Source organism: Patella vulgata, chromosome 8 (genome assembly GCF_932274485.2).
Source record: "Patella vulgata chromosome 8, xgPatVulg1.2, whole genome shotgun sequence".
Lineage (NCBI taxonomy): Eukaryota > Metazoa > Mollusca > Gastropoda > Patellidae > Patella > Patella vulgata.
The window spans coordinates 8,741,115-8,766,936 of NC_065886.2; the positions used below are offsets into that span (position 1 = coordinate 8,741,115).

Consider the following 25,822-nt stretch of genomic DNA (forward strand, 5'->3'; position numbering starts at 1 on the left):
TGAAGAATATAGGGGGGGGGGGGTTGGATGGCCGAATGGTTAGCGTCTGCACATTGTATCATAAGGGGTTGTACGTGACAAGGAGTAGGGTCACCTGTCAAGCCTCATGGGTTTTCTCCGGGTCCTCCGGTTTCCTCCCACTGCTAAAGACCCCTATGCGCAAGCGAATGATTGAAATAAAATTAAAGCATGTGTTAGTCTCGAAATGACCTAGTTTGTGTCGAGTGGACGTTAAACCCCATCTCTCTCTCTCTCTGTATCATAAGGTCTGTCACTGAGTCGACTGGCGTGGTTTCGATGCCCAAGTTGTACGTGACAAGGAGTAGGGTCGCCTGTCCAACCTTGTGAGTTTTCTCCGGTTTCCTTCCACTGCTAAAGACACCTACGTGCAAGCAAATTTGAAAATTAAATTGAACCATATGTTAGTGTCGAAATGACTTAGTTTAGGTCTAGTGGATGTTAAACCCCCTTTCTCTCTCTCTCTCGCTGTAGAAAATGGCTGTTCAACTTTCTTGAGAAAGATTTTGTTTAAGCTACAAGTACAACTACAGGCCCATCCATACACTGTTACGACCGAGTCAGTAGTCTATCATTATCTTTTCTGTCATGTATTTTTTTACTTGTAGTTTCACAACAGAGATATATAACAATTGGTACAAATTGTATCGTGACCTAGGACAATTTTAGAATACGAAACTAAAATATATCCTCCAAGACAATTTTGGAGTTACTCCCCTTCTTTTCTTCAAAGTTACTACCTTACTGATTGAATGAAAGTTGTCAAATGAAAGTGGTCCGTCGGGAGTAACTTTTAGTTGAGGATAGTTGATGAACAACAAAGCAAAACAAATCCCACAAGCACAGGTCTATGAAGAAGTAATTAAATATGGATGCCTCACAACAATCTCCAAAAAAAAGGAATAGAAGTAAAATGTCGGTTGAGAAAAAAAGGGAAAAAAGGATTCAATATCAGAAAAAATATAGAGAAAGATTAAAACAATCAATGATCAACATTCCGTCTGAAATAGATCGGTGGAATCGATTTAAACAGGAGACGTGTGCACTGAATGATGAGGTGATGGCCCGAAGGTTACTGGATAATTATGAACGGTAAGAAAATATTAATTTGGCGCTGTTTGGAGTGACTGAGGAGAGAGTAAAAACGTTGACTCCTAAACTGGAGATACATGTACCACATTTGATCCCAGAGTTGGCCTCGAAATTTTATTGGTTTCGTGGTGTGGTTCCCCCTTATCATTAGTTTAGCTCTGAATGTACGCTGTGTCTGTACATATGTAACATAATGTAAGTGTTGTTGTCACACTGACACTTGTCCTATTACTTTGTTAAAATTAAAATGTTTTGACCTACTAGTAAATTTTGCTGGGCCAACTTTTTACTTGTAAATGGTCACATGTCAGTCCCTGTGAACGCCTGTGCAATGTAAAGGAACATTTTAGTGAGAAAATTAGACCTCCTTGCTTGTATTTTTAACAGTGTGTTGTGTCACACATGGAGCCATGGTGGGTAAGATTTTCCTAAGTAGTTTCTGCTTGCCAGTGGTGCAGGATGGAGGGCCTGACAAGACAACTGTCTAGTCATTCGGATGGGAAGAACAACTACCACATGGTTCAGTTTCATTTCCATAATTTGCTTGCGTGTAGGGGTCTTTAGCAGTGGGGGGTACTCAAAGAAAACGGGATGTAGTCATAACGGCCCTATGCCATAAAGGCCAAAAACAGGTTTGGTCAAAACGACCCTACTTTAGTCATAACGGCCAAACTGTTTGGTTTTAACGGCCAAAAAATTTGGTCACAACGGCCAAAAAATTTGGTGATAACGGCCAAACATTTTTAATTTAATGAAAAACAATATATCTGAGCAAATATTGTTGTTGTTTGTTGTTGTTTATTAAAGATTTAACGTCCAATAATGATATTATGGACAGGTTGATTTAATTAAATTATTTACACTTAATTGGTTTAAAATTGGTAAAAACATACAATACAAACGTCCGTGTATATCAAAAGTCTCCTTAAAATTGGTTAACACACAAAATAAAAGGTCCTTGTATATTAAAAAGTCAATTTAAAGCACACTTATAAAATCACTGTTGTGAGAAGAGAGGGCGGGTCATCTTCTCCCTTTGTCATAATGAAAACACGTTAAAACAGGAGGTTCAGCTGAATGATGTTTGGCGCCATCAGTGCGTATAGAAAAAACCCTGTGGGGAAAAAGAATCCGCTTGCGTTACGTGGATGACATACATGTACATGTAAGCCACTCAAGAGCTGTGGATATTGCCTTTAATTCTACGGTATGGATGGAGCATCCTCCATCTGGTAGTCTTTTTGATATAACATTAAATTCAGGAATAACTACACCATCTTGGCCTCACCAGAATATGTATGGTGTGTGAACCAAGTTCAGGTACAACTGTACCAGAGTTTACAGTGGTATATATAGTGGGTCGCACAAAGGAAAAAATAAATTAGTAGATCAAAATGGATATACATACATGTATATGTCAAGAAGTCTTCAACTGAGAGACATGACAACAAAACATCAATGTGGTGCTACTGTTATACAAACCATGTGTCCTGAAGAATTTGTCAGGGGAAAAATAGCCCATTTAACCTCCCCATGCTGTAATTCAAAGGAAAGAGGTGGGTACTAATTAATCAACTGATTGGATAATCCCTAATTAGGTACTTCACACCCTCTGATCTGATTAGGTAATATGAGATAAACATTAACCATTTATTTTTTATCAAATAAAAGTAAAAGACATGGCCATCTCCAATCCATTAGTCCAGCCAGAGTAATATTTGAAGAAGTAGTGAATAAAATTTTAGAAGAAGATCAGCCAATTTACTTATGCCACTCCAATCTGCTCAAACAGGTATTTGATAAAAAAAAAAAAAAATTGAACAGAAAGACAAGATGAAATTTTCAATTCGTGGAACGAGTACAAAGAAGGTAGTATCAGTGTGTCGATACTGCTAGGGATATGTACCAGAGTTCATGGTCCAGTAGTGTAAATGAGATTTACAATGTAATATCTATATGAAATTTTTTTTTTAATGTATTAAATTAATGTTTACATGTATGTAATGTATGTATTTATATTATCTATTATGCAATAAATGTTTTTTTTATGTATTAAATTAATGTTTATGTAATGTTTGTATTTATATTATCTATTAGTATTACGCAATGTTTTTATACGCCCACATTTTCATGTGGACGTATATTGTCGTCGCCCCCGTCCGTCCACAATTGTTTGTGAACAGTCTACAGGTCACAATTTTTATCCGATTTCAATGAAACTTAAAATATAGGTTTATCACCCTAAGATCTCGGTTCCTTTCGTTATTGGCATGTATCGGACTGTAACTTCATGGATTATGGCCCCTGATTTTACGAAAAATCACGTTTTTAGCTTGTGAACACTGTAGAGGTCACATTTTTATCCGATTTATTTTAAACTTAAAATGTATGATTATAACCCAAAGATCTCGGTTCCTTTCGATATTCGCGCATATCTGAACATAACTTCCTGAATTATGGCCCCTAATTGTACGAAAAATCACGTTTTTAGCTTGTGGACCCTAATGAGGTCATAATTTTTATCCGATTTAAAAAAACGTATTATTATATCACCGTTAAACCCTAAGGACGGTTGAGTTTGAATTTCGTGAAAATCGGCCCAAAACTGACAGACAAAATGGCCGCCCCTCGTTCTCAAATAGCGTTAAAATATGGTATATGAAAAGACCATACATGTACATAATCAACTCTCGATGCCACCTTATGTGTCCGATTTTCATTGGTTTTTATAATGGAGACTGTTAATTATCGTGACGACTTTAACAATAACAATCGAGGCTACCATGATTTTAAAATAAGATTTTCTCTTTACACCATCTTGTTTTTAGCTATTACAGAGAGAGAACTGCCAGCTCTTTATCTGATCTTCCATAATGTATCTTTAATTTCTAATTCTTAAGCATGGAAATGTAGCCCTATGGGGACTAGAGGGTAAGAGGGGTACACACATGTACGTACAGTACATGTACACCTAATGTATGCACTTAGAGGGCTTGGATGGCTGAATGGTTAGCCTGCGCCATCTGTATCATAAAGTCTGTCATTGAGTCGACTGGCGTGGTTTCGAATCCCCGGTTGTATGTGACAAGGAGTAGGGTCGCCTGTCTAACCTCGTGGGTTTTCTCGGGTCCTCCAGTTTCCTCCCACTGCTAAAGACCCCTATGCACAAGCGAATTATTGAAATTCAAAATTAAACCATATGTTAGTCCCAAAATGACCTAGTTTGTGTGTGTGGAGGTTAAACCCCATTTCTCTCTCTCTCTCTTGTATGCACTTAAGGATAAATTAAGATAATGAAATTTTTCTTTTTTAAATTACAGAGGACCCGGTGATACAAAAATTATACAGAATGGGACAGACGTGACTAGATTAAATAAAATCATTGAAATATCTGAAAATTTGATGAAATCACAAACTAATTTGGTGAATAAAATTACCTCTCATTGTTCTGAAATATCTGATTACGAATTTCACTGCATTAAAATTTTAGAATCTTGTACTAAGATTGTTTCAGAAACGTTGAACAGTAGCTATACAGTGATAAATCTCTGTCAGTTAGTTATTGCGGAAGCGAACATGTCGCCATCGTCATCAAAAAACATAAATAAGATTTCCGAAATTGCGAAAAAACAAGTTTGCACTCCCTCGAATAATCTATCAACCGTAATCGATACAGCTTCCTTGATGAATCTTTACATTGATAATGCTGAAACGGTGTCAACTTCTGCTGGAATTGTGTCTGAAAATTGTGTAGAAGGAAATGATGTAAATTTGGATATAACTAAAGTAAAAGTAGAAAAAGATGCTGAATCCTGTTCTGTTGACAGGGCAACAGGACATTTTGAAGATGCGAGTGAGATGGAAAATCAAAATGAAATAGAAGGGAGACAGATCAGTTCAGAAGTTGAAGACAAGACTGAAGATCATGGTAATAGAGATGAGGAAAGTGAAAGTAGCTTTGAATTGTCTGATAATGATGCCTTTGAATATGATGATAATGTAGATGATGATCCTGATTGGGACGTGGTAAAACAGGTAGAAGAAACAAAAGATCATGATAATAGAGATGAGGAAAGTGAAAGTAGCCTTGAGTTGTCTGATAATGATATAGAATATAATGATAATGTAAATAATGATCCAGATTGGGGCGTGGATAAACAGTATAAAAAAAAGAAAGTTGATAACAAGCCATTTAAGAAAAAGAAATCATTTAAAATACGCGAAAGATCAAATCAAATGCAAACAAATGATTTTGTGTGTAATATTTGTGACGAACATTTTAACGCGAAACATCAACTGAGAAAACATGTCTTGGCTCAGACTGATGAAAATCATGTTAAACTTCATGCGAGGATGACTTTGGTAAAAAAAAAAAGCCAGTGTGAACTTTGTGGTAAATTCTTTAAATATTTTAGTTGTTTTAAAGTTCATATGTTACGCCATAGGGGAGAAAAGAACTTCGCATGTGATCAATGTGATTACAAAGGCTATACGAAAAGACACTTAGCAAAACATATGTTTTGTCACAAGACAGTGAAGGAATATACATGTTACCAATGTGGCAAACAATTTTTGCGAAATGAAGATTTGACGAAACATCTCATATTTCATACAGGTGTTAAATCATATCAATGCAACCTGTGCCCGAAAAAGTTTGTAGTTAGTAGTCTTTTGCACCGTCATAAAAAAACTCATAAACAGGACATGCCGCACGTGTGTGAAATTTGTGGAAAAGGATCTCGACAAAAATATAATATAACGGTTCATATGAGAACACACACCGGTCATAAACCGTTCTCTTGTGAAATTTGTGGTAACAAGTTTGCACATAATGTTTCATTGAGACAACATAAAAAATCTTGTCACGGTGAAATGGTCAACAAAGCTGGTGGAGATAATTCAAATAATTCAAATACTGGGTGCTCATAAAACTCAAAGTTAAATTTGGCAGGGCTGGGAATGGTAATGAATTGTAATCATTACACTTTTTAAGTAATGGCCATATAATGAGTAATGGAAGATTTCAAAAGTAATGAGTAATGGAAATGTAATTAATTAAATTTCAAAAATCATGTAAATGGTCAATTACATGTACATTTCAATTACTTTTCAATTACATTTTAAGGCCCATATAAATATTTCCAATATGACAAGCCTCTAGTCTTATACATGTACATGTAGCACCAAAAAAGTAAATTAAGTGTATATGACACAAAAATCCAATTCATTATAGATGTAATTATAGCTTTAAAAAAAGATTTAAATCAGTTTTAACAAATTATAATAAGAAGGCATTAAACATTTTCTTTTATTACTTTTTTATGTAGGGCCCTTTTTTTTTTTAGAAAAGTGGATTTCTGAAAAGATGTATGATTTGTGCTAATTTGCAGCAAATCACTCAATCATTCTATCAGTTACATGTAGATTAAAAAACAATAGTCTTAATATTGGTTTTAGAGTCATGTTGAAATACCAGTCATACCATGTATATTATAGACAGACTATTTGGACTGATTAAGAATTCTATAAAATTACTTAAAAGAAAATACAGAGTTACTTAACTATACTTTCGATTCATTTTTCAAGTTATACAGTGAAAACATCAGTTTTTAACACTCACCGCCCATCACTTGAAAATTTGCACGGATGTTATAATTTATAGAAATAACAATTTAATTTGCACACACATACACACACATATAAAATCTTGTCATGGTGATATAGTCAGCAAGGCTGGATGAGACTATGTATGTGAAATAATTTGTAATCATCTTAACTGCAACAGTTACTATGACGACAGTTAATTTTGAATTTAGTTTGTTCTCACACAAAAATTCCCACTTAATCCGAGAAATTTCTGAACATGGGTCAAATTTCTGTTCGTCCAGTCTCTGACTTCCAGGAACACCAGTTCATGATCAGATATCTCCAGGTTGAGAGTGAGACTACATGTATGTGAAATAATTTAGAATAATCTTCAAATTTAAAGTTAAATGTCATGTACACATACACAAGGGCGAATCCAGGATTTTCAGAAAGAGGGGGGGGGGCGTGCGAAGCCCGGCACTTGGTGGGCGAACTGACGGGCAATTAACCAACTCACCAACCGGCTTGTTTCGGAGTAAATTACGATTTCCAACTTAAACTGACTGTTAATTCGTTTAGCAACATGAGCATATGAGACAAAGGCGTACGCCGCCAAGTCTGCTTTAGATCTTCCCATATCACAATTTTTAACGCCTTACAAAGATTTTAAATCTGTTATAAATAATTTCATTTATGACCGCTGGCAACGGTCTTGGGATCTTGCAGGCTCCTATAGAACCAACAGGAGGGATGAAGTTGTTTTGTGTCGCTCTCGCATTGGTCATACTTTTTTAACTCACATTTTCATCTTGAAGCGAGAGCCTCAACCGGAATGTGAACACTGTCATGTTCCTTTGACAGTGAAGCACATCTTGATTGAGTGCAATCATCTCAAGAACATAAGATCGAAATATTACCGTTGCCAGTCTCTACGTCATCTGTTTGCCCAACCGGGTTTATATTGTAACATACTAGACTTTTTAAAAGAGACATGTTTTTATAATAAATTTTAATTGTATATTTATCATTTCATTTTTGTATTTTAAATATTAATATGCATAAAAGGTTTATTTCATTTTTAATTTTATTTACTGTTTTTATTTGTGCATATATTATTTTTTCTGTGATATTTATTTAACTTGTCTCACACGAATCACCATATGTTTGGCGCAATATAGCCCGGTGGGTGCTGACGTGCCATAAAACCACATTTCATTTCATTTCACCTTTTCTATGTCCCGTGATCAGATTTTCAAGGTAATGACTATGGCGTGCTTGCTCTGTGCTTTGGGTGCAGTTGTACAAAACCATCAGAGTCAGATTATGAACTCATTGATAAATTCTCTTGTCTTGGCAGATAGACATTTCTGGCAAACGGAAGGGCCACAAGGCCTATTGCTTTTAAATTACATGCAATAAACAAAGATCCGTGAGAGATTGTATGAGAGAAAAGACTCTCAGAATGCTTCTGTAAGATTTGATAGCTCCCTATTTCCATTGATCGAGGGGAACATTACACTAAATCTGATTATGTATTTTTCAGTGCATTCATTGAGAACATGAAATCAATCAATGGAATGTGTCCGCAAATCACGAACCTCTAATTTTAGGAAAATTCAGTTTTCATCTGACCAATGTATCTAATGTCTCTGCATCACGATTCAAGACATTTTCACTTAAACAACATGTTAATTGTTCCACTTTACAATCATGACCATACCCTGGACCTCGGTATAACAAGAGAGGATAGTGAATTCTCTCCTGCATAGCCTCCATGTTAAGAATAAATTAACATCTGATCATTTCCCTATATAACCTTCAACATACAGATTCCTAAACCTACTTATGACTCCAAAACAGGGATCTAAATAAAAATGTTTTTCTCTGTGCTCTTCCTAATCGTGGCTTCTGATATTCTGTTGAATGGTTAAGCGGCTGTTAGATGCCAAACGTCTCTGAGCATGTATGGTGTGAGTCGAATCTAACTGATCAAAATATATTAATAAACCTTACAGTCAAATTAAAAATATAATTCAAGATTTTAAGGAAAAATCATATTCTGACAAAATCGATTCCACTCAAAATCGCTACTCTCTGTTGAATCCTTCTCATGGTTAAACTGCACTTCCTGATACTGATTCAGTAGTAATAGCTATCCAAAAAATATTCCTACTATTACACTGATAAAATTGTTGATATTGTGAGATAACCCGTCGTTCGGCAAAATCATTATATTGCAGCTTTCGTCGAATTATTCAACTGAAGAAGTCTCAAAAGTTATTTTAAAGTCAGCAATGTGAACAAAAACTATCGGCCAGTATCAAACCGCATCTTCTTCTCGAAAATATTGGAGAGCATTTTTGCTGCACAAGTAACATCGTGTGTCGGTGAAAATAACTTCATGGAGGAATTTCATAGCACCCCAACTGCACTAGTACGTGTTCACTACGATGTCAATCTGTGCCTAGACAAACGTGAATGTGGCCTTCTGATCATTCTCGACCTGGGCAGTACCGGATCTAGTCCCGGGGGGGGGGGGGCACATTGGGACAAATGTCCCGGGACCCCACATTTAGGGGTCCCCCACAATTCTGGGTCATACTAATATTTTATCCCGGACGCCCCGGAGCCAACCAGTACCTGGGCTGAGGGGGCGAGGATTGGGTCCCTGGGCAGTAAGGGATATTGGGGGCCCCAGGCACTCAAGGGGGAGGAATACATACTAGTACGATCCGCGGTCAGTACAAACAATTTGAACAAACGACAATGGGCCCCCGCACAGTTGGTTTGTCCCGGGCCCCCCACAAGGTTAATCCGGCACTGGACCTGGGATCTGCATTCAATACTTTATTTTACTTAGACTTAGACGGTTGAATCTGGAATTGGGCATAACCGACACTGCATTGAAACTATTAGAATGTTACATCACTGATAGGAAACATAGTGTTTCTGTGAATGGCACTTTGTTGTCACAAAGATCCCTGGTGTTCCCCAAGGTTTCCATTCTCAGTTCTCCAATATTTAGTTTATATGCAAAACCACAGGGTGTAATTGTCATAAACTGCGATCTATACCATTCCACTTATTTGCGGAGGACATGCAACTTTATATTTAATAATATTGATCCAACAAAGTTGAAGCTATAGCGAAGCGTATTTTCGAGATTAAATCCAGAATGACATAACTTTTTAAAACTCAATGACGAAGAAACGAAATTCCTAGTTATTGGTTCAAAAATTAATTTACCGATATGCAATAATCTGTCTTATCAGTGTTGATAGCAGTTCAAGCCATTCTGTAGGCTACATACAGTTATAGGAACATAGCTGCCATATTTGATTCCAATGTTATGTCAATGGAAAGTCATTTCAATAATATTTGCAAATTAGCTGTTATCGTAATCTTCGAAATATTAGTAAAAAGGGAAATATATAACCACTAATGCTACTAGGACACTTGCCAATTTCATTGTCATTTCTCGTTTTGATAATTTTAATTCGCTGTAAAACACATTGGTAAACACCAAAAACTTCAAAATCATGCTGCTACAGATTGATAACAGGAGCTTTTTTTTAAGTGATCATATTACTCCTATCCTTTTTAATTTACACTGCATGGTTTCCTTCCATTTCAGAATTCAAAATAAGATTTTACTCTTAACTTTTAAATATATTCATAATCTAGCGCCATTGCATTCAGGGGCGTCGTGCAAAAAATTTTTTTAGGGGGGCCCAACTTTCTGCAAGTGTGTTCATGGTAAATTAAATTTACTGGCTGCGGAGAGTGTTGGCGGTAGCGCCGCCCACATCGAATGCAGTAGGCATGAGCATGCAAGGGGGGTACGGAAAATTTTTAAAATTAGAAGCCGGAAACGCCATTTCGATGGATTAGAGACAATAAAGTTATGATTGAAAAATGGTCGTTTTTTTTTAGTGATAATTATAATTTATCACTCGAAAACTGAATTTTATTCATCTCAACTTCGATTTAATTATTGAATGGACATTTCGAACAACTTCATGCATGGTCAAATACGTATTTAGATGTATTTGTATTTTAATAAAAAATACTTTCAGTCTTTATTTTTGACACCCGTATACATGTATGGATATTTTATCAAATACAACATACAATCATAAATAGGGATTTCCACAACAAGCACAAAATCAACTCTGTACGTAAACCCCCGGATGGCTTGGATTCGGCTTGGATTTAAACAGGATTTCATTGATTGATTAAATTTTTAAATGGCGACGAGAGCGGAGATTAACCGTTACGTTGACGTCATACTCCCGGAAATTTTAGATCGAGGCTAAATGATAGAGTGTACGAAGCGAGTTATATAGAAATAGCTCTATGGCGAGGCCTTAACAAATGATATCTACTAAACTAAAGTGCAATAAACTAAACACGGATAATGACAAATTATACAATTCCTGGAGACCATGTGATGACTAAAACAGACGGACAGGTCTTCTGTCTTAATAATATCAATAAAAATATTTTTATTTCCCTGAGAATTTGGGGGGGCCCAGCCCCCCCCCCCCCCAGGCCCCAATGGGCACGACGCCACTGATTGCATTATAATTATATCCCTTTTTTGGTAAATTTGGTTGTTTACGCTTCCATTCCCCATCTAGAAACTTACGGTCGATAGATTCTCAGTCCTATAATAAAGCTTTAATTTTTTAATTATCATATTTATTTAGACTTCTTATGGACCATACGTTTGTTTCTTTTAATAAATTCAAATAAATTATCAGGAAAATTTTAGAATACGAAACTAAAATAATTATATCCTTCAAGACAATTTCGGAGTTATCCCCCTTCCTCTTTTGTAAGAAATTGTTTAGAATTTTATTGATTAGATATAATAAGTTTATTAATTGTAAGCTGTCAAGTAAAAGGGGCGCGTCCGAGGTACCTTTTTGTAATGAGAAGAGTCCATGATCAAGATCAAAACAAAACATATCCCATAAATCAACGCAGAAGTAATTATAATGTCTGATCCACAACAAACGCCAAAAAGTAAAAGTAAATGCAATGCCGCGAGAAGAGAATATGATCGTAAATATCAGAAACAATATAGAAAAAAAATAAAACAATCAACGATCAACATTCCGTCTGAAATAGATCGGTGGAATCGATTTAAACAGGAGACGTGTGCATTAAATGATGAGGAGATGGCCCGGAGGTTACTGGATCATTATGAACGGTAAAAATGGTTTGGCACAAGCAATGAAGCATAGGCTACTACTAGTAGTACTGATACATGTACATGTAGCTCAGTCAGTCAGTGTGTAAGGTGTTGACTCACTTGACGTCCCATTTTCTATCCTGGTGTTGACCCAGAAAGTTCATTGCTTTCCAATAATGTGGTTCCCCCTTGTCAGTTGTCATTGTTACAGAATTCAAAATAGGTGTAGGCCTCAATGCCGCTGTCCAGACAAAATGTATTGAATTGCAGGACTGTCACCAAGGATAAATGGATAGTTGATTAGATGGGACAAAAAAATAAACAGTGCCCATACATGTATTGTGGGCCTACATTATGTTGCACAATGAAGAATTTTTGGAATAGCAGATGTATTGGCAAAAATTTCCCTCCAACATGTAGCACACTACCTGTCAAATTTCCTGTTTTGATTAACCATGGTGGTGCAAACAAGTAGGTCTACATTGTAGGACATTAAAGCTGAATTCACGCAATCGCCATGTTTGTTCTACAAATTGAAAACATGTACGATGATTGTTTATGGTGTTATCTTTTTTTCAATTATTTTTGTAGTCTTGTGATCAAAGTTCAGCTTTAAGTTACATACTAACTTAAACCCTGTAGTTTCACTCCAGTTGGTCAGAAAATCATATTTTAAAAACTCATGGATGCTAATTTGTCAAATAATTGGCTTCCTTAAATTATAAGAGAGCTACATGTACAACTAATGCTCTCAAAGATAAATTAAAATAATGAAAGTTTTTTTTTTAATTACAGAAGAACCGGTGATAACAGAAGTATACAGAATGGGACTGATGTGACTAGATTAAATACTGTTATTGAAATATCTGAAAATTTGATGGAATCACAAACTAATTTGGTGAATGAAATTACCTCTCATTGTTCTGAAATATCTGGTTACGAATTTCACTGCATTCAAATTTTAGAATCTTGTAATCAGATTGTTTCAGAAACGTTGAACAGTAGCTATACAGTGATAAATCTCTGCCAGTTAGTTATTGCGGAAGCGAACATGTCGCCATCCTCATCAAAAAACATAAATAAGATTTCGAAAATTGCGAAAAGACAAGTTTGTTCTCCCACAAATAAACTATCAGCTATGATCGATACAGCTTCGTTGGTGAATCTTTACATTGATAATGCTGAAAGGGTGTCAACTTCTGCTGGAATTGTATCTGAAAATCGTGTAGAAGGAAATGATGTAAATTTGGATATAACTAAAGTAAAAGTAGAAAAAGATGCTGAATCCTGTTCTGTTGACACGGCAACAAGACATTTTGAAGATGCGAGTGAGATGGAAAATCAAAATGAAGTAGAAGAGAGACAGATCAGTTCAGAAGTAGAAGACCATTCTGAAGACAAGACTGAAGATCATGGTAATAGAGATGAGGAAAGTGAAAGTAGCCTTGAATTGTCTGATAATGATGCTTTAGAATATGATGATAATGTAGATGATGATCCTGATTGGGACGTGGTAAAACAGTTAGAAGAAACAAAAGATCATGATAATAGAGATGAGGAAAGTGAAAGTAGCCTTGAGTTGTCTGATAATGATATAGAATATAATGATAATGTAAATAATGATCCAGATTGGGGCGTGGATAAACAGTATAAAAAAAAGAAAGTTGAAACCAAGCCATTTAAGAAAAAGAAATCATTTAAAATACGCGAACGATCAAATCAAATGCAAACAAATGATTTTGTGTGTAAAATTTGTGACGAACATTTTAACGCGAAACATCAACTGAGAAAACATGTCTTGGCTCAGACTGATGAAAATCATCTTAAACTTCATGAGAGGATGAATTTGATAAAGAAAAAAAGACAGTGTGAACTTTGTGGTAAATTCTTTAAATATTTTAGTGATTTTAAAGTTCATATGTTACGTCATAGGGGAGAAAAGAACTTCGCATGTGATCAATGTGATTATAAAGGCTATACGAAGAAACATTTAGCAAAACATATGTTTTGTCACAAGACAGTGAAGGATTATATATGTAATCATTGTGGCAAACAATTTTTGCGAAATGGAGAGTTGAAGAACCATCTCATATATCATAGTGGTGTTAAATCATTTCAATGCAACCTGTGCCCGAAAAGTTTTGCACTGAAAGGTCATTTGGACCGCCATAAAAAAACTCATAAAGCTGGGGATATGCCGTATGTGTGTGAAATTTGTGGAAAACGATCTCGACAGTCGTATAATATAACGGTTCATATGAGAACGCATACCGGTCATAAACCGTTCTCTTGTGAAATTTGTGGTAACAAGTTTGCACATAATGTATCATTGAGACAACATAAAAAATCTTGTCACGGTGTAATCGTCAAAAAAGTTGAAAAAGGAGTTGAAGTAGTGAATAAAGTTTGAAGATATAATGGGTTTTTTTATATCCCCATTTTTGAAGTAGGAATATTGTCATTAATTCATTTAGACAAACCACATCAAGCTTTGCATGGAGTTAAAACACACTATAATTATGGTCATCTACAAAGAAGACACTGGCTCGATAGTCTGGAAGTCTTGTTTTCGATCGCTGCATTGGCCGAGCAGGTTCATTTGGGTCAAGGTACAATTTTATGGATACACAATTACTGAGTTTAATACTAAGCGACGTTACGACAAGGATACTTTGATAATAACAGACAGCTTTATGGATGACATTCACTAGGTTTATTAACTGCAACGTTTCAACGAGGTCACTCTCACCGTTATCAATCTCACCGTTATCAATCAATGATACAATCAACATGTTACAGAAGGTTATATACAAACAGATAACAATAAACTAATTAACAAAATAAGGCCGAAGCCATTCAGATGAAATGAAATGAAATGATGAAATGAAATGGGGTTTAACGTCCTACTGTTCTGCTCCTATACTGGGCTAGTATTAAACTCAGTAATTGTGTATCCATAAAATTGTACCTTGAATAATATGTTCAATTATTAAATACTAATCAAAGAAGGTTCATTTGGATTTTCCGACATGGTTTCCCTTTGTCAGTGGTGATTAGTTGCGTGTATGGGAAATGGTTCTGAAGGGTTCATTCCTGGTTCCAGAAATGATGATAAACCCCCCTCCATTTTAAGGGGAGGAAGAAAAACCTCCCCTTGGTCGACATTGACTGAAGAATTTCTATAAGTTTCATTCAACTGTCATTAAGAAACATTGTAAGAAAATGAAATGAAATGGGGTTTAACATCCTACTGTTTTGCTCCAAACTGGGATAATGAGGACAGGCATACGGCATACAGTGTGCTATGAGGGAAATTTTGCCTGGACAGTGACACTATGGCCTACTCTTATATTGAATTCCAACTGTCAAGGGATCTTTTACGTGCACGCAAATGTGTACACGGGACCTTGGTTTATCGTCTCATCCGAACGACTAGACAGCTGTCCTTGTCAGGCCCTCCGTCCTGCATCACTGACAAGGGGTGAACTTTCTCGGCCAATGCAGGGATCGAACACCCCACCTCCAGGCCAGCGAGTCAGCGTGTTACTCTTAGCCACCGTGATTCCAAAGGTCTTGGTTATCAATTTTGATATTAAATTACTAAATGACGCTTAGGTTTTAATTCATTCAATATCACAGCCATCCAATGATTGAGAGATGATTGTTGGGTTGTCATGAAACCAAAAGCAAGACTTACATTAACAGATTTAGTACAGTATGATAAAAGGCTGACTGATTTCAACAAATCATTGTCACTTTGATGTCACCAATGTCGGTTTGTCTGTTATCCACAATTCGTGTTAACCCTCTGAATGTCTCATTTGTTACAGAAATTTAAATATTGTGTTTCACAACACAATATGGTTACAAAAGGCCATCACAAGACCAAATTAAATGGTACTACTACATGTACTTAAAAAGGTACCAGTCATGCAATTTTGGATAAAACTGACAGCCACATGTAACACTAGCTGAAGATCATTTACAGAGGCTAGCCCATGTATCACTATGATGAGGCTAGCCCATGTATCACTATGATGAGGCTAGTCAATGCATCACTATCACACACAGACTGGCCAATGTATCACTATGAGGAGGCTATAACATGTACCACTATGTACACACAAAGACTGGCCCACGTATCAATATGATACACAGATGTTAGTCTAGTAGTACACCTAATCGCTATAATCCCACAATGTATCACTATGACTCAGAAAGACTAGTAGTACACCTACAATGTAATGGCTATAATTCCCACAATGTGTCACTATGACTCAGAAAGACTGGCCCACTTATCACTATGGCACACTGAGTGAGGGTAGCCCATGTATCATTCTGACAAACGGAGGTTTGCCTCATAGTACATCTAGGCTATAATTCCCACAATGTATCACTATGACACACTGAAGTTAACCTAGTAGTACACCTGAATGGTTATAATTCCCACAATGAAATAGAGACACAATATCAACTCTTGACAAGGCTCCAAGAAAAAAACAATGTCACATGGTTTATAATTAACTCAAAGATATCTGGAATTGTTACCTAACTCTGTCTACTCAGTCGACAATTTTTTCACATGCGGGGTTGGGGGGTGAAACTTTTTGCAGCTCCCTGCGACCCCGCCCCCTAGTTACAGCCATGTTCCAAATAGCAAAATCCCTTGCAATGACCTTATTATAAAATTCTGCCTCCCTTGCTGCTATCGTTCCACCTTGCCAAGTCTCCCCTCCCCCATCCCCACTCTGGTGTGAACTATTTGTGTATATCAACTAGAGAATATTATGGAAATTGATGCAATTGCTAAATTTATCATAGCAATGCAGTATTTTACAAGTCACTTGATGTCCATGGCATGGTCAAAAGTGGTCTACATTTCACGTCAATACAAGTTTAAAGCAGGCCCGTAGCCAGCGGAGGGGTAGTTAAGTTTTAAAGGGGGGGGGGCACAGTCTACATGCAGTAGGTATTTTATGGACGTCAAATTTTTTTTTTGCAAAACATTTTTTCAGGGGGGCATTGCCCCCCCCCCCCTTGGCCCCCGCTGGCTACGGGCCTGGTTTGTAGATTAATGGGTGTATTGAATTACAGTCGCTTACGCCGACTTAGTCCATTCTACGTGATTTTTTAAATTATTTTGTCATTGGTGAATAAACTATTACTAATGACTCCTGTATTGTCTTGTGTTTTTCTGTGTTCATTACTACTAATATAAAAATATACAACTCGTATACTGATCTTAAAATGTTCATATTAGGATCCTACGTTTTCACAGCCAGATAACAACATCAATATTTATTGAAATGAACCAATATTGGGTTTTATGGAATATTGTGTTAGAGGTTTAGCTCCTTTAATTTTTCAGTTTTAAGACAAATATGGCTGTTCAGTAATACAGAGAAAGTTTGCTTGTGCGCTACTGTATTTATTATAAGTTTATTTGAGCCGTATGACAGAAACCGCATTTCCTCGATTTATGTCGTGCAGTTATAATGCAATATAATAGAGTTCTAATTTCACAAAAAATACCATAATTTACTATCTCTGTAATTATAGATCATCTTCAACAAATTTAGCAGCCAATCTATAAATACGAAACTAAACAATATCCTTCAAAATTTAGTTCTAGTTATCTCCCCTTCATATATCGGGAGAATTGTATTAATTTTATAATAAAATACTGCCTGCCTCAAGCTCTGCATGTCAGTCTGGGACATCAAACCAGATTTATATTTTATTTTGACATCCCCTGGATGTCAGACGGCAACTTAGGATTCCCACGCGTTATTTACACTGATCGGTCTATTGGCGTTGTCATCGCAGTTTGACAGGTAAAGAAAGAATGAATTATGCTGTACCGCGCGAATAGGTTTGCGACTGAGTTTGGGCGATTATGTTTGATCCGACTCCCTTTTTTCATTAACGATATTTCAACAGAGGCTTTTGTGACATGAACATCTATCTCATTCACTTTGATAACTATAATCCAAATAGGGAAATTATAACCTAACCCCTACTAATCTATTAGCAGTGGCGGATCAAGGTGTGGTGTCTGGAGGGGTCCCCAACCCCTGCTCAGCTACATGAAAAATTGTAAGATGTCCTCTCAACGTTACTGTTCGACCCTATTGAACTGCAATATGAAAATACTGCCCCCCCCCCCCCAAATCTGTTCTACAGCTATTTTGGAACCCTAACCTTCAATATTTCACTGTGAATTAATCTTCTTTGATCATCAAAAGCAATTATTTCTTGCCACATCTGGCACAAATTTATAATAATTCAACACTATTTTCAAGTAGAATTTTATTAAAAAACATAAAACAAACATGTTTGAACTGGTCGAACATGCGCAGATCACATGTTATTTTAAACACAAAATTCTATTTTAAGAAGTGTTGAATTATTGTAAATTTGTGTCAGATGTGGCGGTGAAAAATAGAGGTTAAGGATTCCAAAATAACCTTAGAACAGAGGTGGGGGGTAGAGTGGTATTTTCATATTGCAGTTTAATAGGAACGGTGAGAAGACATCATCTGATCCGAGACCATTCGTAAAGGAGCGAGCATGCATGACATTAGATAACAAACCTTAATCTCTCAACCCTCCGTGTTTCGAGTTAAGAACTGAGGCCATGACCTATAACGTTGCAGCTCCGGGAGCGATTCACACCCAGCATTTTTAAACAAAATTGACAATAGTTTTAATCAAAACAACGATTGATTATTGTTATTTATAATATTTCTACAACACCCAACTACAGTTAAGCATATAATCCTACCTGAAACGGGTACAAATCGTTGTATTTAAAATCAAGGCGTTAAGCCGTTACTAAGACCGCCATCTTTTTAAACAGCATATAGACCGTATAATATGTCATTTTGAAGGCGGGGCTAAATTAGGCTTTTATAACAGCCAATCAAAAAGGCAATTTTGGACCTGATAATAAATTGCAGACCTCAGGATATGGTAAAAAGGGCGTGTACTAAAGGAGTTTGCCACGTCAAACTGAAGGCTGCCAATCATAGCTAAAAACAAACACATCAGTATATCTCAACGTTTTTAGCTACGTTCTCGTAGCTAGCATGACATGTTAACTCGTCTTCATTAGTCTGGTTGGTGTAGGGGGGTTGGATGGCTGAATGGTTAGCATGAACGCGCTGTATCATAAAGTCTGTCATTGAGTCAACTGGCGTGGTTTCGATTCCCCGGTTGTAGGTGAAAAGGAATAGGGTTGCCTGTTCATCCTCGTGGGTTTTCTCCGGGTCCTCCGGTTAACTCCCACTGCTAAAGACCCCTATGCGCAAGCGAATTATGGAAATAAAATTGAACCATATGTTAGTCCCGAAATTACCTAGTTTGTGTTGAGTGGACATTAAACCCCATTTGTCTCTCTCTGGTTGGTGTAGAAAAGTAGGATGTTAAATCCCATTCCATTCATGACCAGTCCATTCATGACTGTCTCTCAGGCTTGTCTACATAAAGGAAAAAAAAATACATGTCTATTTAATTGTGTTTATCCTTTGAAATTGCATTTTTTTTTAGAGATTATGAGAACTTCTGTCTGTAGATAGAACCAACAAAATGAAGAAGTCTTCACCACATTCAAATCGGTCAGTACAAATATCTTTGTATAGATTGTAATGTAAAACTGGATTCCAGAAATTGTAAATCTTTCAAAGCAATGTAATTTCTTAAATCTTATTAAACATACATTATGCAAGAGCTAAATCTGCCTATTGCAGGTCTTTCTTTAGGCCTGAAATGTTTTCTAAATTATTAGACATTAATTAACTTATCCAGGCCATAATCAACTCTAGATGGCATCGGATTTCTCCGATATAAAATAGATTAGAACAGTTCAGCCATATTTTGATTTAAGCTAAAAATGGAGGAACGAGACTTAGCTTTGAACAACCAGTACGGTGGTTGAAATTATGCCACACGTCTTGTCAAACCTTCAAATGCTAATATTTTTGCTCGCAATAGAGTAATTTGAATGAAATTTTCAAATTATTCATTTTACATTATCTATTTTCGAACTATTATAGCACGAATGGCTAGCTCTTTATCTAAATCTTACATAATGTATCTTTAATATCACTAAATTCTGGTATATCGATCAGGTAAAGTGGGTTGACTTGACCACCATTGACATTTCATTTTCCTTAATGTATTATAAGGCCCATGGTTAAACCAATTAAAGATGGGTTCCCATAAAAGTATTTATCGGGTATTTATTTCCAATAAAAGTATGGCAGTTTTGGTATAAGGAAAGTAGAGATATCCAATCTTACTAGAAAAATACTGGATTCCCCGAAAAACACTCATGGAGCGTATACAGGACAAAAATGTAAGGGTTCCCCTAATCGACAGCCCAATGATTAGGAATTTCTGCACGCGTGATCTCAAAGGTCACACGCAAACATTGAGCGCTTGATGTACAAGTTGATAAACTTTATGAAGAGTTAGATGTACAACACTTTCTGAGATAAAAATAATGGAAAAAGACGCGGGTAGTGGATAATCTGAGAATTTAATTAGGATTCGATATTTGTAATAAATAGTAAGCGATTAAAGACAACATCGTCTTATGTATGCAATGAATTCTACTCTGACTTCCAAGAGAGGTAAGTCACGTGACGTAAACATGACCTGGTTTGATCAAATTTTTATAGCAGGGCATTCCTTCGCAATTACAATGTTTGAGAAGTATTTGAAGCAAAATTATGACAAATTAATTAGTTTGAATATTTTTTTAGTCCATATATACCATTAAATCACCCAGTTTGTACGTGGCAATATATCTTTAAATATCTAGGAGCCTTACAAAAATAAACAACAATAGTTGTGTTATTCTTTGATTAAAATATTAAAAAAATTTTTAAATGAGTAAAAATACTGTTTGCACCAGAAACTGTTCCCCAACCCTACTCATCTTGATGATATTGTTCTTGGGGCGGGCGAGGGGTTGGGGCTGAATGGTTAACATGTGCGTGTTGCATCATAAAGTCTCTCAATCGGTCAAGTGGTGTGGTTTCGATATTCCCCGCTTGTACATGACAAGCATAGTAGGGTCACCAGTCCAACCTCATGGGTTTTCTCCAGGTGCTCCAGTTTCCTGCCAGTGCTAAGACCGCTACGCGCAAGCGAATTATTGAAATAAAATTGAACCCTATTTTAGTCCCAAAATGACCTAGTTTGTGTCCAGTGGACTTAAACCCCACCTCTCTCTCTCTCTCTCTCTCTCCCTCTCTCTCTAGCTCTCTCTTTCTCTTGAGGGTAACATTCTTCGAAAAAAGCCCCAAGGCTCTGTGAATTCAAGTATGATGGACATTAAACTTGTACATCAATTGGCAGAATTTGATATTTGTTATGACATCATGCTAGATTTATCGTCGATAGTACGCTCATACAGTCGTATTTACACCCATACAGTCGTATTTACGTATTTATTTAATGAGATTAAATGTTGTTACAGGGTAACTTGACCATAAAACTATCCTTGTAACATGGTTAAATTTGTGATTTTTTTTACAAATTTAATTTCAGAACACCCAACGATACTTCAAGTTTACAGAATGTGACACCTATATACAGAACACACCTGACCAAACTAAATACTATTATTGAAATTTCTGAAAGACTGATCGAGTCACAAACCAAATCAATTAATGACATTGTCTCTAATTGTTCTAAGATATGCAGTGGTTGTGAATTTCACTGCATGAAAATCTTAGATACTTGTAATCAGATGGTGTCAGATACTTTAAATAGTAGCTACACTGTTATAAACATGTGTCAGGCGTTTAATATAGAATCAGACATGTCATCGTCTTCATCAAGAGACATAGATAATATTCCTAAGAGAGGAAGAAAACCTAAACCTGCTAAAAGGCATGTCAAGACTTCTGCAGCAAATCCATCGGTTTTAATAAACCCTGGTTCTGTGGTGGAACTTGGCAGGAATTCTGCTAGAATGGCATTTGATGTATGTGAACAAAATGTAATAATTGAACCAACTAAAATAAAAGTAGAAAAAAATGTAACTGAAGTAAAAGTAGACCAGAATGTAGCTAAAGTAAAAGTAGAAGACAATTTAACTAAAGTAAAAGTAGAAAAAGATCATTGTCCATCAAGTGAGGATGAAATCATTGATGTGGTGTCCGAAGAACCTCATTTAATGATGGAGAGAAATGAAATAGAAGGAAGACAGATCAGTTCAGAAGTGGAAAACCATTCTGAAGACAAGACTGAAGATCATGAAAATAGAGATGAGGAAAGTGAAAGTAGCTTTGAATTGTCTGATAGTGATGCTTTAGAATATGATGATAATGTAGATGATGATCCTGATTGGGACGCGGAAAAACAAGTAGAAGATGAAAATGATTCAGAGTTTACATGTTCAGTTTGTACCAAGACGTTTAACAATAAGAAATCGTATAAAAGACACAGACTGTCGCATCAAATACAAAACAATACCAAAGATTATGTATGTGAGGTTTGTGATGAACGTTTTGACATGAAACATAAACTGAAAACCCACATCTTGTCCGAAACAGATAAAGATCATTTTAAACTTCATGTGGCAAAGAATTCAGTGAAAGTTAAAAGACAGTGTGAAATATGCGGTAAGCAATACGGAGACATGCGTTATCTAGAACGACATCTAAAAATCCACAGCGGAGTGAAAGAATTTGCATGTGAACTCTGTGATTACAAGGGTTATTCGAATGAACACCTGTCGAAACATATGATCCGTCACACAGGGATAAAAAAATACATATGTCATCATTGTGGAAAGCGATTTCCCAGAAATGGAGAATTAATCAAACATCTTCGATCTCATACTGGTATTAGGGCCTTTAAGTGCGATCAGTGTCCGAAAAGTTTTGTTCAAAGTAACTATTTAGCCCGTCATAGAAAGGTTCATATTGTGGAGATGCCATACGCATGTGAAATTTGTGGGAAACGTTCTCGTCAAGCGTATAATATAACGGTTCATATGAGAACACATAATGGTCATAAACCGTTCTCTTGTGAACTTTGTGGTAACAAGTTTGCACATAATGTTTCATTGAGACAACATAAAAAATCTTGTCATGGTGAAATGGTCAACAAAGCTGGTGGAGACGTGTGAAATTTGTAGAAAGTGTATAATATAACTATATACACAAGAACACATACTTGTCATAAACCATTCTCTTGTGGACTTTGTGGTAATGTACCATTGTGACATGTGAATATTACACATCGTAACATAATATTAGGGATAGACATAAACATAAATTACACTCTTGACAGACATATGATATAACTGTTCATATGATAAAACATCATGAACATAAACCATGCTTTTTTGATATTTGTGGTAAAAAAATCTTGTCACGATGAAATAGTCAGCAAGGCTGGTTGAGCCCTTGGCATGTTGAAACAACATAAAAACCTTGTCATGGTGAAATAGTTAGCAAGGCTGGTGGAGACCTTGTCATTGTGAAATAGTCAGCAAGGCTGGTGGAGACGATGTGAAATAATTTGTATTCATCATAACTGCAACAGTTACTATGACGATAGTTAATTTGAATTTAGTTTGATCTCACACAAAAATTCCCACTTAATCCGAGAAATTTCTAAACATGGGTCAAATTTCTGTACTTCCAGGAAAACCGTTTCATGATCAGATATCTCCTGGGGCATCCTCTCTGGTTTTGTTTCTTTATTTACCAAGTTAGAGTATAGCAACCTTATCCCCTTCACCACCTATTTATTTTCCAAGTTGGAGTATAGTAACTCTTGCTATTTGCTTTTGCAGCATATGGTACTAAGATTCAGCAAATTTTCTAGACTGTATGTGATATTTATAGCAACTCTACCATCTTCAGCTTGCTATTTGTGCAGCATATGGTACTAAGATAATAAGCTTCAGATAGATTCAGCAAATTTTCAGGCCTGTAAACAATGACTTTAGTTATTTCTACTGACGTTTAAAAATTTCTGCAGGATGTGTAATCAAAATATCAATAAAAATATGAGAAAACAAAAACAATTTAGTGGTAGACAATTAAAAGGACAATCCCCAGAGGATGTCTCACCCCAATTGCAAACAAATATTATAGGATTTTGAAGATCGCAAATATAGGTGACACCAAAATATGGCCTTTTTAAAAACCGCAAAGTGTCATATTCCCACTTTCTTTTGGGCATTTAAAAAAATTTAAAGGACATTATGGGAGATTAGATAAAGAGCTGACAGTTCTCGCTATAATAGTTAAAAAATAGATACCGTAAAGAGAATATTCTGAAAATTTCAGTCAAATTACTTCAGTCTCAGCCGAGAAAACCGAATTTTAAAAACATTGTAGCCTCGGTTTTCATTGTTACCATTGTTACGATAATAAACAAAGTCTTGATTATCCATTTTTACGGTTAATCATGAAAAGCTGTTTGGATTCATAAGGAATTGCGGTTAATGATTTAAATAATAAATGGATACTGGAGACTTTCTTTACTATCGTAATGGTAGCAATTCAATTGAGACTCCGCTATTCTCCAAACAGCCTTAACATCGCTCAGAATGAAGTAATTTGACTGGAATTTTCAAGATATTCCCTTTTCATTATTTAGATTTTAAATATTATAGTGAGAACTGTCAGCTCTTTATCTAATCTTATACGTAATTCATCTTTAATAATGGTATTATTCAGATCAGTGCTAGTAGTAGTACCGGTAGTATTATATACATTATGTTGTATTAAAGAAATTTTTTGTTTTGTTACTTTTTTTTTTCAAGCAATCTTTACGTGAATGGTTAGCCCATGCATGTTGAATCATAAGGTCTGTCAAATGATGTAGTTTGAATTCCCTGGTTGTATGTCACCAGGAGTAGGGTTGCCTGTCCTACCTTGTGGGTTTTCTCCAGATCCTCGGGTTTCCTCCCACTGCTAAAAAAGCCCTACACGCAACCATATGTTAGTCCTGAAATGACCTAGTTTGTGTCGAGTGGACGTTAAACCCCATTCTCATCCATGTCTTGGGAGCCGCTGTGGGTCAGGTTCGCTCCCGTTGTTGGCCGAGAAAATTCCCCAGGACATTCCGGCATGGTTTCCCCTTGTCAGTTGTGTACGTAGGACAGAATGCCTCATAATGAACAGTCATTAGTTTTTCGGAAGGAATGAAAAACCAAGGTCCTGTGTGCTCATTGCGTGCATATATTATAAGAACCCTTGACACTTGGAATTCTAAATAAGAAAAAGCCGTAACACAGTTTTCCAGACAAATTGTCTCTCATACCATGCTTCATAGCGTATGCCCGTATTCATTAGCACACGGCACATCACCAATCAGAGGTACCGGTAGTTCACCATGGCAGTCAAATCGAAATCTCACCGATTTAGTTTAACAACAATTGTTATACATAATGAAATCATTTGTCTAAAAATCAATTGAATAGTTTCATGATTGGACTCCAATCCCAATCTGAGAAAACCGATGTTAATATGTGACCGGAAAACACGTATCTGACGACGTGATTAAAAGTTTGCAAATTTGTTTATGAGTTTTCACGAATTTCGCCGGAACATGGACACAGATAAAACCAACGGATGCATTGTACATCATAGCTCACGGTATATAAATGTATTGGTAAATGTTACCGGGGAAAAGTTTGGTATAATAATATAGGCTTCGTGACGCGGTCTGCAGGCTGGAGTCCAGCCATGAAACTATTTAATTGTTTTTTCAGACAACTAGTTTCATTATGTATAACAATCGCTGTGAAACTAAATCGGATAGATTTTGATTTGACAGTTTTTACGTATTTGTTAAACAGGTTTCGAAGTGTTTTGGTTCTGTTATGCGAGATCTTTTTCGACGTTCCAAAGTAAAAGTTTGGTGCTAAGACCACCTAAAGATAAATTTTAAATGTTC

General features: G+C 36.1%; 4 protein-coding genes across 4 annotated transcripts in view; 3 read left to right on the forward strand and 1 right to left on the reverse strand.

Annotated features, from left to right (window-relative positions):
- Positions 1 to 25,822, reverse strand: part of LOC126830957 (zinc finger protein 816) — a 402,542-nt gene that overhangs the window by 327,919 nt on the left and 48,801 nt on the right. The window lies entirely within an intron of this gene.
- LOC130010345 (zinc finger protein 287-like) lies at positions 421 to 7,772 on the forward strand. Its single transcript, XM_050561558.2, has 2 exons — positions 421 to 1,110; positions 4,431 to 7,772. Exons 1-2 carry the CDS (start codon positions 887 to 889, stop codon positions 6,037 to 6,039), a joined length of 1,833 nt encoding a protein of 610 aa, XP_050417515.2. The 5' UTR covers positions 421 to 886; the 3' UTR covers positions 6,040 to 7,772.
- Positions 11,534 to 14,342, forward strand: LOC130010344 (zinc finger protein 2-like). The gene is made up of 2 exons (XM_050561559.2): positions 11,534 to 11,911; positions 12,689 to 14,342. The coding sequence occupies exons 1-2, from the start codon at positions 11,697 to 11,699 to the stop codon at positions 14,301 to 14,303; spliced, it is 1,830 nt and encodes a 609-aa protein (XP_050417516.2). The 5' UTR covers positions 11,534 to 11,696; the 3' UTR covers positions 14,304 to 14,342.
- On the forward strand, positions 17,551 to 24,671 carry LOC126830966 (zinc finger protein 184). The gene is made up of 3 exons (XM_056102672.1): positions 17,551 to 17,727; positions 19,442 to 19,509; positions 21,449 to 24,671. Exons 2-3 carry the CDS (start codon positions 19,481 to 19,483, stop codon positions 23,034 to 23,036), a joined length of 1,617 nt encoding a protein of 538 aa, XP_055958647.1. The 5' UTR covers positions 17,551 to 17,727; positions 19,442 to 19,480; the 3' UTR covers positions 23,037 to 24,671.

Coding starts and splice junctions, on each gene's coding strand:
- LOC126830966 (XM_056102672.1), top strand. CDS start 19,481: ATGAAGAAGTCTTCACCACATTCAAATCG. Junction 19,510..21,448: donor TCTTCACCACATTCAAATCG/GTCAGTACAAAT, acceptor ATTTAATTTCAG/AACACCCAACGATACTTCAA.
- LOC130010344 (XM_050561559.2), top strand. CDS start 11,697: ATGTCTGATCCACAACAAACGCCAAAAAGTAAAAGTAAATGCAATGCC. Junction 11,912..12,688: donor TTACTGGATCATTATGAACG/GTAAAAATGGTT, acceptor TTTTAATTACAG/AAGAACCGGTGATAACAGAA.
- LOC130010345 (XM_050561558.2), top strand. CDS start 887: ATGGATGCCTCACAACAATCTCCAAAAAAAAGGAATAGAAGTAAAATG. Junction 1,111..4,430: donor TTACTGGATAATTATGAACG/GTAAGAAAATAT, acceptor TTTAAATTACAG/AGGACCCGGTGATACAAAAA.